Source organism: Artemia sp. Qi Xiang Cuo, chromosome 5, assembly GCF_049724085.1.
Source record: "Artemia sp. Qi Xiang Cuo chromosome 5, ASM4972408v1, whole genome shotgun sequence".
Classification (NCBI taxonomy): Eukaryota; Metazoa; Arthropoda; class Branchiopoda; order Anostraca; family Artemiidae; genus Artemia; species Artemia sp. Qi Xiang Cuo.
Window position 1 is genome coordinate 46,438,718 of NC_142798.1, and position 14,440 is coordinate 46,453,157.

A 14,440-nucleotide genomic window follows, 5' to 3' on the forward strand; every position below is an offset into this window, starting at 1 on the left:
ATCTTTGGTTATTCTCAAAGGTCACTAATATTTGTGATTCATGATCAAACAAGCCCTCTTCTAATCTTCTAGGTTTGGTTTGCTACAATTGGACATGGGAAACGAAACATATAAACCCGTATCTCTTCTAGTAAAAAATACAAAATTCAAGATTTTATATAGAAAATAGGAGTTAAAAACTTCTACACTTGGGCTCTCTAATATGCTGAATATTAACGTGCTTTACATTTCGATGCTGTTTCCTCCTTTGTCAAAAATCAGGTGAATTTCATCAGGCCCGTAGATTTTGAGGAATAAATTTCATTTTTTATTTTGATTGTTGTTGGACTGAGTCGCTCTTTCCGTAAAGATCACAAAAAACAAAAAATTGATATTTAAATAAATTCTAATAACCCACAGGCGAAAAATTACATATGAAACTCAGAGAGGAAAGACAATAATAAAATGAAAAATAAAATCAAAACAGATGAGAAAACAAGGATTTTGTCAGCCAATGGCAAACTATGATGACGAAGAAACAAGCAAATATTTCTAAAAGGACCTCCCTCAAGTCGTCCTCAGTGCTAATAAAAAAAGAAAGAAGAAAGAAAAACAATGAAAATTTAACCTTTCGAAGTTTACCCAACAACGACAAAACAAACACTCAAAGTGTCTGTGGATTTGACAGTGGGAGAAGAAATAACCATGTATTTTATAAAATAATCTCTTATTTAAAATAAAGTATTTATCGATTCAATGTTTCTTGTAATTTTTTTTCTATATCAATGAATACTAGATAGGAATGACACAAAAGGCTAAGTAGAAACAGAGTTGAAGGTATAGAGTGAAAGGATATAAGGATAAAACAATAGCTCCAGAGGGAGATATTTAGAGGGTTAGAATCACCCCTTTCCAATGAATGTGGCCATTTAAAACCGTTTTAACAAGAGTCCCACTTAATATGATACCAGTGATAAACAAAATTTCTTATTTGAACGAAAACCATCAAAAAATTTTAACTAAATGTTTTATACAATCTCCTTCCAAAAAATATAATTTATACATAAAGGAAACAAATATATTTGCAAATAAAATGTCTACTTTTATTTTTTTTACATTCTACACCTTAGAAGTAGGTATTTATAAATCCTAAGTTGAAAAGACATCCCTTTTTTAAAAAGGGGTTTATCTCTCACTGCCATCTTTATTTCAAAGTACTTACTCTACCACTGAATTCCAGCAGACCCATAATTATTCAATGCAAATGAACTTTTGCCATTGGTGTCATGTTAGCTTAAAGAACAAAAACCAGTTTTTTGACATAGTGCCTATACGTGCCACATTTCGATAGAGTGCTTTTTGGTTTAGAATTGGCATGTCATCACCTTCGTAGTAGTTTAAGAAACAAAACAAGTCTTGTGACGTCAGCTCTTAAACATGCCCCTTTTTGACAAGAATTCATTTTTGTTTTGAAGCGGCCATGCCGCATCAAACCTGTTTCAAACATGCCACAAAGTGGCTGATCCTGTTTTCGACCAACCCTTCATTTTCACCCATTGTGATTTTTCATTTCTGAGGTCGTCTTCTTGATCTTGTCTCATTTGATGGTCCAGTTTAAAATGCATCTTGTAAATAGTCTAATTATATTTGGTACTTTATACTCAAATGTTTCTTATGTATTTTTAAATGCGTTGAAGATACTAAAAGCGATAGAACCACTCTTGAGGCAGAAATGATGGATTTTATTTCTAAAATTTGCTAATAATTATGACTTTACTAACATGAATTTTTTTCAGAAATCCTCAAGGTGTTTTCTCAAACTCGTAAACTATCTACATCGTTTTTTTAGGCCAGAAAATCCCAGGATGCCAATTTTCCAAAATAAATATGGAGCCATTTTCGATAAAACATTTAACGTACATACATACATAATTAAATAAAAAATATTTCTCGTTTATAAAATACAAAAAAATTATTGAATATAAATTTGGATCGTCGAATATTAATACATGAAATTAAATATTTCTAAGTTTTTCTTCTGTAAATTCTACTAAAACTGTGTGATAATCTGATTTCCTTGCGTCTTCATTTCAATCGGCGTAACTGCTGAACAGTTTAATTTATTCGTAATTCATTAATGATATCAGAGAATTTGTATTAGTTTTAGCCTTGAAAAACACAGGATTTATTAAGTATGAGCTGTGATCTGAGGATTGCCTGCCGCATATGTGGATGTGAGCAAGTGCTGCTCTATATTACATTAAGCATTGGAAGATACTTACTTACTTACTTACTTGTAGTTGTTGCGGCACCAGACGCGGACGCCTCACCCGGCATCTAGATGACTATGTATGATTGACTCCCATTTGTCGCGACCGGGGGCCATCTAGTCAGCAAACTAGAGGCAGCACTTCTTCAACTTTCTGCCAAACTTTCAAACTCTACGCATAGGGTCGGGGTCGTGTTTTGCCGCTTTATCCCCAAAAGTAAAATTTCTGACCCGGAGCCTGGCCAATCTGGCAAAGAGGCAGCTAAATGCACTTGCTTCATGATGTGGTCATTGGGTCTTCTAAAGACATGACCAAGCCAACGCAGTCTTCTCTGTTTGACAATCATGGCGGCGGGTTCGATGTCACAGCAGCGGTGGCGCACATCAACATATGAGATTCTATCGGAGTATCGAATCCTCAGGATTTTTCATAGACAGCGGTGGTCAAAGACTTCCAAATCATGGAGATGAAGCGCCTTCAGTGGCCAAGTTTCGACTGCATAGAAGAGAACAGATCTAACAGCCGCTTTATAAACAGAAAGTTTTGTCTTCATGCTGATCTCCCGCCGGATCCACAGATGGCTGCGGAGTTGTGAGAAGATGGTTTGGGCTTTGTTGATTCTGTTCTGTACGTCAAGGTCACAGCCTCCACGAGAGTCTATTATTGAGCCAAGATAGGTGAAGCTATCGACTTTTTTCCAATTCTTGTCCGTAAAGCACAAGCTGATAATCTGAGTGCATGTTTAGATCCATGACTTTAGTTTTGTCCGTGTTGATTTTCATACCCAGTAGCTGAGAGAAATGTGCTATTTCATTTAACATTGCTTGGGCAGTTGCTGGATCAGCGGCAAGAGCGTCGATGTCTTCCGCGTAGTCCAGGTCAGACACGTTAATGCCCAATCCCATAGCAACACCATCAAAACTCGAGAGTGCACTCTCTAGAATCCAGTCTATACAGTAGTTAAACAAAATAGGGGACAATAAGCATTGGAAGATCTAGGTTTAACAGTTATCAATAGCACATAGTTGCCAGACGCTAAATTTTATTGCCACAGATCACATTGTCTCAGCCGTTTTTCTCGCATTTTCGTCGATATTCGCTCATTTTCTCTTCTTGGGAGGGAAATTAGCAAAGAGGGGAGGGCACCTGTTGCAATGGCCGTAGAGGTGCCTGCCGGTTCCTTTGACTCTTAAACTGCGGGGAATAGGTAGCGGGGCTCTACGCTTCCCTCGTTTTCCTCGAAGTAAAAGACCCGATGCTAAAGTGCGCGAGAGCGCATCCGCGAACATAAATCAACGGCGCCATAGGAGCCATCTAACATCAGAGTTTGAAGACAATAAAGTTAAGCTCATAGAGGGCGTTCTGAGCATCGCCCAGATAGGCCTACAATACTTTCATTCGAGTGCCAGGAGAAGATAAGCTAGGAGAAGAGGGGAAAGCATCTGTGGCAAGCGTTTTAGTGGTACCTGCCGAGAGTCAATCTCTTAAATTGCAGGGGACAAGCAAACAGGGCTTTACACTTCCCTACACTTCCCACTTTACATCTCCCATAAACCTAACTACGTCATACTTCAAACCAGAATGAACTGTAACATTTGCAAACAGACTACAAAGCCAAATGACGCTCTTTGCTGCAAGATTTACAACAAGCAGTCACACCTGAAGTGCCTCAAGATAACAGCATATGATGCCAAAATAATTGCAGCGAACTGGAAGTGTGGGAGCTGCTCTTCCTCCTCTCTGCTATCACTACCGCCATCAAGACCGAAAGGTGGCTAGAAGAAGACCATCGCGAGCAGCTCACAAGAACCAACACAGTCTCCTTGTCCGCAAGCTCCGGATCCTGAAAAATTCCAGTCTTCAGAGACTCCTGGATCATTCAGATCACAAGAAGGCTCTACCGGTAGCTTATGCAGCTACTGCCACCTGGCAGCTGAAGACTCAACTGCACTCAAGCGCTACTTCTGCAGCGAGTATGAACATGTTTCTTGCCGAGGGATGCATCTAGACTTATTTCTAGCGCTGAAAGCCCATGATAAGAGCTCACTATTACTCAAATACGAATGTGTATGCTGTTGTAAGCGAAACGTAGCCAAACTTCAATTGGCAATACTTGAAATGACACAAACTAACCAAAGCATGGCACCTTTACGGCAGCAACAGCAGCAGCCAGAAATGCAACCAATTACCGACATTAACATCGCCCCATCTCAGTCACCAGCAACTAACGGAATTCAAAACTCAAGCGCCGCCACAGTTAGCGTTCTACTGCAAGCCGAAAAAGAAAGGAAACTACGAGAGGAGAAAAGTATGAACACTGTAATATCTGACATTCTAGAATCCGACGACGAGTCTGATGCTGAGAAAGTTGTGCGGCTGGTCTCTAGCAATGACCTTCGTGCTCAACTACAACTGACAGACATCCTAGAAAAAGCAACACTGGACCGCCCCCTCTTAGACTCGGATAACGTACGAGGCCCAAGGCGCCTACTCGTGAAGCTGCGTAAGGACTGCGAAGAAGCCCGAAGAAAGCGATCCAAAATCGTGAAGGGTGCACCAAATCTGCGAAGATCCACTTACAACCATGTCCGACAATATGTCTATGTGAATCCTGATGTCAAGCCAATGCAAAGAACTGAACAAGCCGCTAGACGCCAAGCAAAGAGATCATAGTCCTCCGACAACTGACCAGATGCCGGCTCTTCAGCTGCTGGTCAACACTATCCCAGCCCACGTCTCCGTGACATGGCGTAGGCCGCAAGTTCCAGAAAAAGGCCTTGATTGGAATTAAATGTCTCTATTTTAATTCTGATTCTCTGCTAAACAAGATGGATGGAGTAAGACAGATTGCAAGCGCTGATAATCCCCATATAGTCGGAATAGCTGAGGTGAAACCGAAAAATAGCAGATAGCTGCCTACACTCCCAGAGCTACAGATTCCGAATTACAAGGTCCTAGAGATAAACATTGAACAGCGAACTGGAAGGGGAAATCTCTGCTATTACAGACAGGACGTCCAAACTACCCCAGTCAGTCCCAGAGGAAACGAACTATCCCAGGAAAGTATCTGGTTAAAAATAAAAGCAGCTGATGGAGTAAATATCAAACACGGAATCTACTACAGAAGTCCCAATAGCAGTCTTGAAAATGACTCGCACTTGCTTGCAGAAATTACTGAGATCTGCAGTGAAAATTTATCAAACGTAGTCACCGTGGGTGATTTCAGCCTACCGAAAATCAACTAGTCTAGCCAGCACATGCACTCGCACAACCCAACATCACCCGAGGCAAAATTCTTAAAAGTGGTGAATAATTCTCATCTGAACCAATTGATTTTAGAGCCCACCCGAACCAGAGGTACGGATAGACCAAGTATATTGGATCTGCTGCTGATTCAGAACTAATGGAGGATATCCGCCTACTAGCACCGGTGGGAAAGTCTGATCACTGTATCGTAGGCTTCCAGATTTTGGCCAACGGCAGCGAAGACAAAAAAACACCAAGAAAAAATTACAACAGAGCAGACTTCGCTGCGATGCGCAATGACCTCAGCACAGTGGATTGGGAAAAAGAGCTCAGTTCAACTGAAAGTTGTGAGGAAATGAACTCCAAATTCGTGTCTGTCATGTCTCAGGCTGAGGAAAAACACGTATCAGTTGCCAAACAATATAAAAGACTAGCCCTACCACGCGCTGTTTTGGACCTCATCAAGAAAAAGCAAGCCTGTTGGAAACATTATGTAGCTGACAAGTCGAGCCCTCTCAAATCAAGAGCCTACCGAGGGCTACGAAATAAAGTGAGGCGACAAACCAGGCAAGCAGCTAGTATGCGAGAGCAAAACCTTGCAGAATCTGTCAAGACCAACCCCAGAATGATTTGGAACAAGATAAATTCTAAATGCATTGCGAAGCCAGATATCCCAACCTTAAAGGACCCTACGACTGGACTCCTGATTGAAAGATCTGAAGAAAAAGCAGATTTACTGAACAAGTATTTCACTACCTTCTTCACCAAGGAACCTATTCAGTCATCACTACCAACCCTGCAAACCATAGTCTCTGACCAAACACTCAGGGTCGAGATAGACCCACAGATGGTCCTGAAGAAACTCAAAGAGCTAAGCATAAGCAAATCGCCAGGTCCAGACGGACTTCACCCCAGAGTATTACTAGAAACGGCAGATCTAATTGCAGAGCCCCTATCGATGACTTTTCAAAAATCTTTACAGTCAAATGAACTCCCTAGTATCGGAAAAAGGCAACGTTGATACCATTGCACAAAAATGGAAACTGCCAAGATCCTCTAAATTACTGCCCAATCAGTCTAATCTGCATAACCTGCAAAATACTGGAATCTATCATATCTGACCACATCCTTGAGCACCTGAGCGAAAGAAAGATAATCACTAGCAAACAATTTACTGTATCTGCATACAGTAAATTGTTTGCTAGACGACACAAAACTGTATAAAGTAATCAAAAGAGCTGCCGATGCATAATTTCTGCAAGAGGACCTTGACAAGCTCAATAGTTGGATGTCCAACTGGCTGATGGAAATCAATATCGACAAAAGCCACAAGATAACGATAGGGAAACTTACTATCCACTATGAATATAGACTAGGAGACTTACCGATCACATCATGCCAGGTGGAGCGCGACTTGTGAGTTGTCATTGACAGCAACCTCGACTTCCAGGCCCACTATAATAGCATTATTGAGAAAGCAAATCGTGTTGCAGGAGTTTTAAGACGCAAGTTCACTTTTGGAAACGATAATACCCTTTGCCTTCTCTACAAAGCTTTAGTACCGCCAATCCTTGAATATGGTCATTGCACAATACGTCCCTTTTACGACAAACACATCGAAGCTCTCTAAAAAGTTCAAAGACGAATAACAAATTTCTGTCCGACTTTGAGAAACTTACCTTACGATGATAGGCTCCGCAAGCTCAAGCTTCCTTCACTAGCATATAGACTACACCGATGAGACCTCATTGAGGTATACAAGTTTTGCTACAACACTTACGAAAACATCCAGGCTATCGGTGTTCTCAGCTTCAGCCACACAAACATTCGTGTTCACAACCTCAAGCTTCAAGAGAAGAGGTTCCAGAAGGATATTGGCAGATGGGTGTTCAAGAACCGAGTAACACAACACTGGAACAAGCTCCCCTTCGAAGTCATTAAAGCCAACTCATTAAACTCGTTCAAGCAGGAACTGGACAAATACTACGGTGAAAGTGCCTATAATTTTTGTCAATTTAATACTTTTGTAGAGGCTCTGTGGCCTATTTGTTTTGCATTATATTATTGTTATTATTATTATTATTAACAATTTCAAAAAAATAGTGTTTATTTGATAGCAGCGCGGGACCCTTTCAAATGCAGGGCCCGATTGGATTCAAGTGCTCCAATCGCCCTTTATCCAGCTCTGCTGGAGTGTGTGTTCAAAACGTTTGCTCAAGAATTGTCAATGACTGGAACAAACTCTCTGAAGATACAGTTACTGCTACCTCTGTTCACGTTTTGAAACGAATTCTGGATTGCAGAATAAGTGGAAACTCGGCTGGGAAGCTGTGGGCCATCCGACTACACTTGGCCACTAATCAACATGAAAATGACTCAATGGTCTTCACAAGGAATAATCGATAGATTCTTCCAAGCTGCAACAGAGGCGTAATTTGCTATGGGGCCGGGGGGGGCAACTTCCCCTCCCAAACCTCGGTTCTTACATCTTTAGTTAATTGTATATAAATAAAAACTATGTATGGTTTAAAATTAAAAAAAAGGTCCTATGTGTTGGCCACAGATATTGGCACGTTATTTCCAAAGAATTACCTTAAAATTACCTTAAATCGCACTTGATAGCGATAGGACGAATATGAGTAATGAGTTGTTTAAGCGGTATCTATATAATCTGTGTTGTCACATTTTCCAATATTTAAAAATAGAAGAAACAGAAGGTATTATCCTGTATGACTAATTCAGACATTCAAGGTACAAAAATAAAGACAAATCTCGTGTGCTAATAACCATGTTATATTTTCCTTTAATGAATGACAGTTGTTAAATAAGGTGAATGATATATCCAAAGAAATATAATGAGGATTACCAAACTTCTGGACAGTGGCATAGCTGTCTACAACTAAAATAGCCTAGTTGGCCTAGCCAACAACTAGATTTCTTATTTTATTCTCTTGCCCAATATCATTGTTGTTTTTCCAAAAATGCACCCTACTCCTCCCTCCCTGATAGCCCCAGGTATAGCCTACACTTGCTCTAGGACATAAGAAATTAAAAGAAAACATTGAGATCCTCACTTAGAAATCTCTAGGCTACTTAAAAATATAAGTATCCTAGGTGCTGTCAAAACTTGATGATTTAGTGATTCTAAATTGTTTTGGTTGGAATTTTAAGCAGATTTGTTTAGTACTCAAACCTATTGAGATCAATCTAAACACTAGGCCTAAGCCAAGCACCTATTTTAGGTTTAGCTCTAACCCCTGGTTCATCCTTCTTTTGGAGTCATAGCCTACTGAGTTGGCCTGTTGAGAAAAATTTTGCTTGAATATTATTAATATTGCTTCTGGAGAAATAGGGCCTATATTCTTTCAAAATGAGTGCCCCCTCAAGAAAAGTTTGTCAATCTCCTCAAAAGGAGTTGATAAGTGCTCAGCATGTGACTTGATCCTAAACAGTGAAAGTCATTCAATTTGTGTGATGTTTGTGAAAGCTGGATCTGTGCTGAATGTTTAGAATGTCAAACCCTAAATACAAACTGTTTACAAAAATGATTTGTCACTTAACTTAAGTTTGGTACTGCCCCATATCCCTTTCAGCCCTGAATATTTTTCCTGCACAGGAAAATTCAGATTTTTCAGTATAGGCTGTGTTAGAAAACCATTGGGGCTCATATTCTTAGAAATCTAGATCCCTGTCAAATGACAGTAATGAGACTAGAAGGGTATACCAGCAAGACAACTTTGTTTATACAAAAAATATATAAAAGGCACCACACATATGCACAAAGTCAATTTTCAAACTCAGTGAACATGGTACATCTTGAAGCAATTCCTGTCTGTTCAGATACAACACAACCTCACATTTCTCACAACAAATCTGTGAAACCCCTTTTTTCCCTTTGGGCACTTTTCATAGCAGCACTGGGCTTTCCGACCTTCTAAATGCACAGGGAAGTGATTTACTTGGTCATACCAGACACTTTCAATTGTGTAAGTTGATTGCACAGCAGGTTGGGATGGCAAAGGAGCTAGAGAATTCTTGGCATCTTGTTGCTGGTGAGGACAACCAGCTCTTTGTTTAGAGATCTGCTCCTCATATTCACACTTCAGCAGGGCTTTTGCAATTTCATTCCAGAACTTGAAAAGTGACACTTGTCCACTTCTTTGCCTTTGTTTTAATTCAATACCAGGCAACAAGATGATCCAGCTTGTCTACTCCTCCCATGTCACAGTTATAGTGACCAATAATGTCAGGTCTTTTCACATCAACCTTCTCCTTCTTCTTGTTACTCCATCTTTTCACTGCTCCACCTGCACTGCAATAATTTGACGCCATGTTTACTGTGCTGTTGTCAAACCAATGCACAAGGACAAATCCTTTTTCAATGTTGCTAACTTTGTCCCACAACCATTGTCCTTTCTTCCTAAGATCCTTCTCATCTGCAAGCTTTGCTTTAGCTATCCTGCCCTTTCTGATAGTTCCTGCTGCCAAGAAGATCATTGGCTCATCTACACATAGGGTTTTTCTCCCTTTCAAGGTCTGAACACTTCACTCTAACAAGGGATAATACATGCCTGACTTTCCATAACATATCATTTTTGTTCCTGTCCTCTTTGGACATAAAGTGGAGATGATTCTGTAATTTATGGTATTAATCTGGTGTAAGTGTTCTTGTGACTATGGGAGGAAAGTACTTTTTGTTCCAGTAAAGTTGTATCTGCAAAAGATTCAGGGATCCCATAAGGATTGAGATCCCAACCATTTGGCATATTTCCTATATGCACAGGAAAATTCAGATTTTCCAGTATAGGTCTCATTTTGACCTTAGAAACTTATGGCTGTGTTAGAAAACCGTTGGGACACATATTCTTGGAAATCTAGATCCCTGTCAAATGACAGTAATTGGACTAGAAGGGTATACCAGCAAGACAACTTTGTTTATACAAAAAATATATATAAGGCACCACACATATGCACTAAGTCAAGTTTCAAACTCAGTGAACATGGTACATCTTGAAGCAATTCCTGTCTGTTCAGACACAGCACAACCTCACATTTCTCACAACAAATCTGTGAAACCCCTTTTTTCCCTTTGGGCACTTTTCATAGCAGCACTGGGCTTTCTGACCTTCTAAATGCACAGGGAAGTGATTTACTTGGTCATACCAGACACTTTCAATTGTGTAAGTTCATTGCACAGCAGGTTGGGATGGCAAAGGAGCTGGAGAATTCTTGGCATCTTGTTGCTGGTGAGGACAACCTGCTCTTTGTTTAGAGATCTGCTCCTCATGTTCACACTTCAGCAGTGCTTCTGCAATTTCATTCCAGAACTTGAAAAGTGACACTGGTCCATTTCTTTGTCTTTGTTTTAATTCAATACAAGGCAATAAGATGATCCAGCTTGTCTACTCCTCCCATGTTGCAGTTATAGTGACCAATAACGTCAGGTCTTTTCACATCAACCTTCTCCTTCTTCTTGTTACACCATCTTTTCACTACTCCACCTGCACCTGCACTGCAATAATTTGACACCATGTTTATTGTGCTGTTGTCAAACCAATGCACAAGGACAAATCCTTTTTCAATGTTGCTAACTTTGTCCCACAACCATTGTTCTTTCTTCCTAAGATCCTTCTCATCTGCAAGCTTTGCTTTAGCTATCCTGCCCTTTCTGATAGTTCCTGCTGCCAAGAAGATCATCTGCTCATCTACACATAGGGTTTTTCTCCCTTTCAAGGTCCAAACACTGCACTTTAACAAGGGATAACACATGCCTGACTTTCCATAACATATCATTTTTGTTCCTGTCCTCTTTGGACATAAAGTGGAGATGATTCCGTAATTTATGGTATTAATCTTGTTGGAAGTGTTCTTGTGACTATGGGAGGAAAGTACTTTTTGTTCCAGTAAAGTTGTATCTGCAAAAGATTCAGAGATCCCAACCATTTGGAATATCTCCTGTGCCAGACCTTAGCCACTGACTGCTATAGTTTTTCTGTGGTCCTTCATATGGTACAAATCCATCTTTTCAGCCATAGTCTCAAAAAACTCAAGCAGAATATACTTGTAGTAGTATTTGACAGGAGTAAGCCCCTCAGTCTGAGAGTCCCAGTCTTGTCAATTTGACATACACTGACTTGTGAAAATTCTGACAGCCCACTAGATGGTGCTAGTCACTAAATAGAACTCTCATTGATTATTTTTGGCTATCTAGTTTTAAATAATATTACAAAAGTAGACAAAAAAATGATATGCCTACTTGAATTTCTAACTAGAAATTACCCACCTCTAACAGACATTTTCCCACTTTTTTTCTAATTTAATTTTTGTCCACTGCAAAGTTCCAAACAACATGTGTGATACATCAGTAGATTGGTAGATATCTCAACAATACAAAGAGCATGGTTTTAGTTACTACTTTTCACTCTAGATAGCATCTGATTAGCAAAAATTAGCCACCTGTCATTTGATGGGCTCCAGGGCAAAAGGGATAAGCAAGCAGCTTGGTAGTTTCATCTGAAACCAATAACTGATTCCTTTGCAAAGTTTCAAGTGAACTTGAAAGAAGAGCACTCAATTCTAAGTGCTTCTCAGACCTCTAAGTGAAAAAATTCAAGTAATAGAAAAATAATTACACAGTGTTCCTAGTTAGAACTGAAGAATGAAGGCATTTTATTTATCTCATAAGTTATTCCTGACATGAAAAAAGATCAGTAAAACTACCTGTCAGATTTTTTAAAATCTGTAGCCAGAGGTTTTTGTGGTTGCAAACCAAGTAACTCAATTTGGACTTTGACACCTAATAAAAAATAGAAAAACCTCATTTTAATTGGCCTGGAAGATAGTATTGCAGTAAGCCAGAAATTCCAGAATGAAATTGATCTTCAGTATACTGATGAGACCTGTCTGTACAAATGTTTAGTTAAGCGTATATTCTCTGTGCATCAAGTAGAAAAATAAATAAAATAGAAATAGACCTGTGAAGTTGATCTCTAAGTCCCCACTTGATTGTGATGTAGCAGCCTTCTTTGTTCTAGGGAACATGCCAAACTTTTATGTTGCTCATAAAATAAGTACGGTAATACAGAGCTTACTGATAAGAGAAATATGAGCTTAAAAGAGAGGTTTCTAAGAAAATAGCTGCAGGACAAACTGACTGGAAAATGAAAACAGGGAATAAAGGACCTGTGCTAGTACATGAAAAGAGGCTTTTTTGTCCCTAAACCAGATCAGAAATGTCATAGTGTGAACACCTTGTTGTGATATATACAAATACAAAATTTTATCTTCAAACTAGGAAAAGTTTGTTGTATTTGTTCAAAGCTGAAAACCCCATGCAACTGCTGTGACTGAAGTTTTGCCTAAGAATTGTACTGGTTTCTCTTTTTATATTCAGCGATTCAGTGGTTTTGATATAATATATAATGCTAATTATGGACAAGGAGTCTGTGTCTTTGTTTCTTCTTCTCTGGGCTTCAAATTTAAAGGAGTATATTTTGAGTTTAAGGATCAAGAACATCAAATAGTTAGTTTAGAGTTGAGACACTCAAGTTTGTCTCAAAATCTTTGTATAGTAGTTGTCTATTCCAGTCCTTTGAAGAGTGTTGATTTAAAAGATGAGAGCTTACTCAGTTACCTTGCTTACCTTTCCTCAGTTGTATCAAAGATTTTGGTTGTTCATGATTTTAGTGTTTCAGGTGTTCTTTGGTTATCACATAGTAAAACATGTTCTAATTTGAATTTTGGGCAAAGGTCAGTTCAAACACTGGATGATAATTTTCTTCATCTGCATGTTACCAAGGCCATGTTTTGAATTGGATCAAATCAATGTATTTTAGACCTTGCTATATCTACACCCTCACCTGACCTAGATAGTCTTGAGTTTTTACCCCCTAGAGGTAAAAATGATCACATGGTATTGTCTTTATGTGTTAGTGTGAGTATTCATTTACATCCTAAGTCAAAATAGTTTTATGATCACCTTAGGTGTAGGTATGATGTAGCCTATTTGGGGAGTTTTTGCATTCTATTAATATATTTTGCAAGTTTCAGCCCTGTTCCATGAATGTAAACATAGCATTTGAATTTATCCATCATATACTAGTAGAGGGTTGTAGAAAGCTTATTCCAAGGTATTAAGTTAGAGAGAATTAAAAAAAAAAACAACATACAAGTCTGCCAAAAACTGTCCTGGATGTAATATCCATTAATAATAAACTTTGGAGAGATTATTTGTTGGTTAAAGATGATAAATCCTGGTGTACTTATAGGAGGGCTAGAAATGTTGCAATAATGTTTCTGTCATCCCAAATTCAGTCATTAGAGTTGTTTATGATTAGTACCCTCCAAAGTTATCCACAGTGATGTTAGAAGTATTTAAATAGGGGCAGCAATGATCAATCACCATTGTCTACAATCTTCAGTGATCCAGTTACTGGAGAATCTGTTTATAATGATAAGAGGGAGGCAGCTATTTCTAATGAAACTGTTTTGTCATGTTTTGAAAATCCTTCCCTTAAATCACACTTGCCAGCAATAAGAACAAATTCTTTAGACACTGCTCAATGATTATAGTGACTCAGCTCATTAAGGGGGCGCATCCCTCTGCCCATAAGTAACCTAATTCCCTGCTGGTAGCTCCTTTACTGCAAAATGAGTCACCATTTGACAAATCAGATGTTGCACATGAACATGTACAAAATATTATGCATGATCTTTCTGTTAATAAAGCCCCTGGTATTGATAGTGGTTCAAATGTTGTTGTATGGGAATTGGCTTCTTGTTTGCCCACTCTTGTTGCATTTCTATTAAATCTTTATTTAGATTCTGTTAAATACCCTGCTGCATGGAAATAGGCAGTGACAAAAAAAAAACACTTCAAACAGTGGGTTAAGGTCAGATTTAAGTAATTATTGCCCTATTTCAGTCACACCAATTTTTTCAAGGAT

The 14,440-nt window shown here is 39.0% G+C and overlaps 3 protein-coding genes across 3 annotated transcripts in view; 2 read left to right on the top strand and 1 right to left on the bottom strand.

Moving 5' to 3' along the window:
- The first annotated feature begins 5,652 nt into the window (after positions 1 to 5,652).
- LOC148952190 (uncharacterized) lies at positions 5,653 to 6,516 on the top strand. Its single transcript, XM_089089148.1, has one exon. The coding sequence runs from the start codon at positions 5,653 to 5,655 to the stop codon at positions 6,514 to 6,516; it is 864 nt and encodes a 287-aa protein (XP_088945274.1).
- A 1,700-nt stretch (positions 6,517 to 8,216) lies between these two features.
- The window catches only part of Git (ARF GTPase-activating protein GIT1), a 497,129-nt gene continuing 490,905 nt past the window's right edge, over positions 8,217 to 14,440 (top strand). Inside the window, exon 1 of the mRNA XM_089088872.1 lies at positions 8,217 to 8,246. The gene's annotated coding sequence lies outside the window, so the exon portion shown is untranslated. The remainder of the gene's footprint in view (positions 8,247 to 14,440) is intronic.
- Positions 11,944 to 14,440, bottom strand: part of LOC148952192 (DNA polymerase epsilon catalytic subunit A-like) — a 54,084-nt gene continuing 51,587 nt past the window's right edge. The window contains exon 4 of the mRNA XM_089089149.1: positions 11,944 to 12,090. Within this exon, the coding sequence (XP_088945275.1) occupies positions 11,944 to 12,090 (147 nt within the window). The remainder of the gene's footprint in view (positions 12,091 to 14,440) is intronic.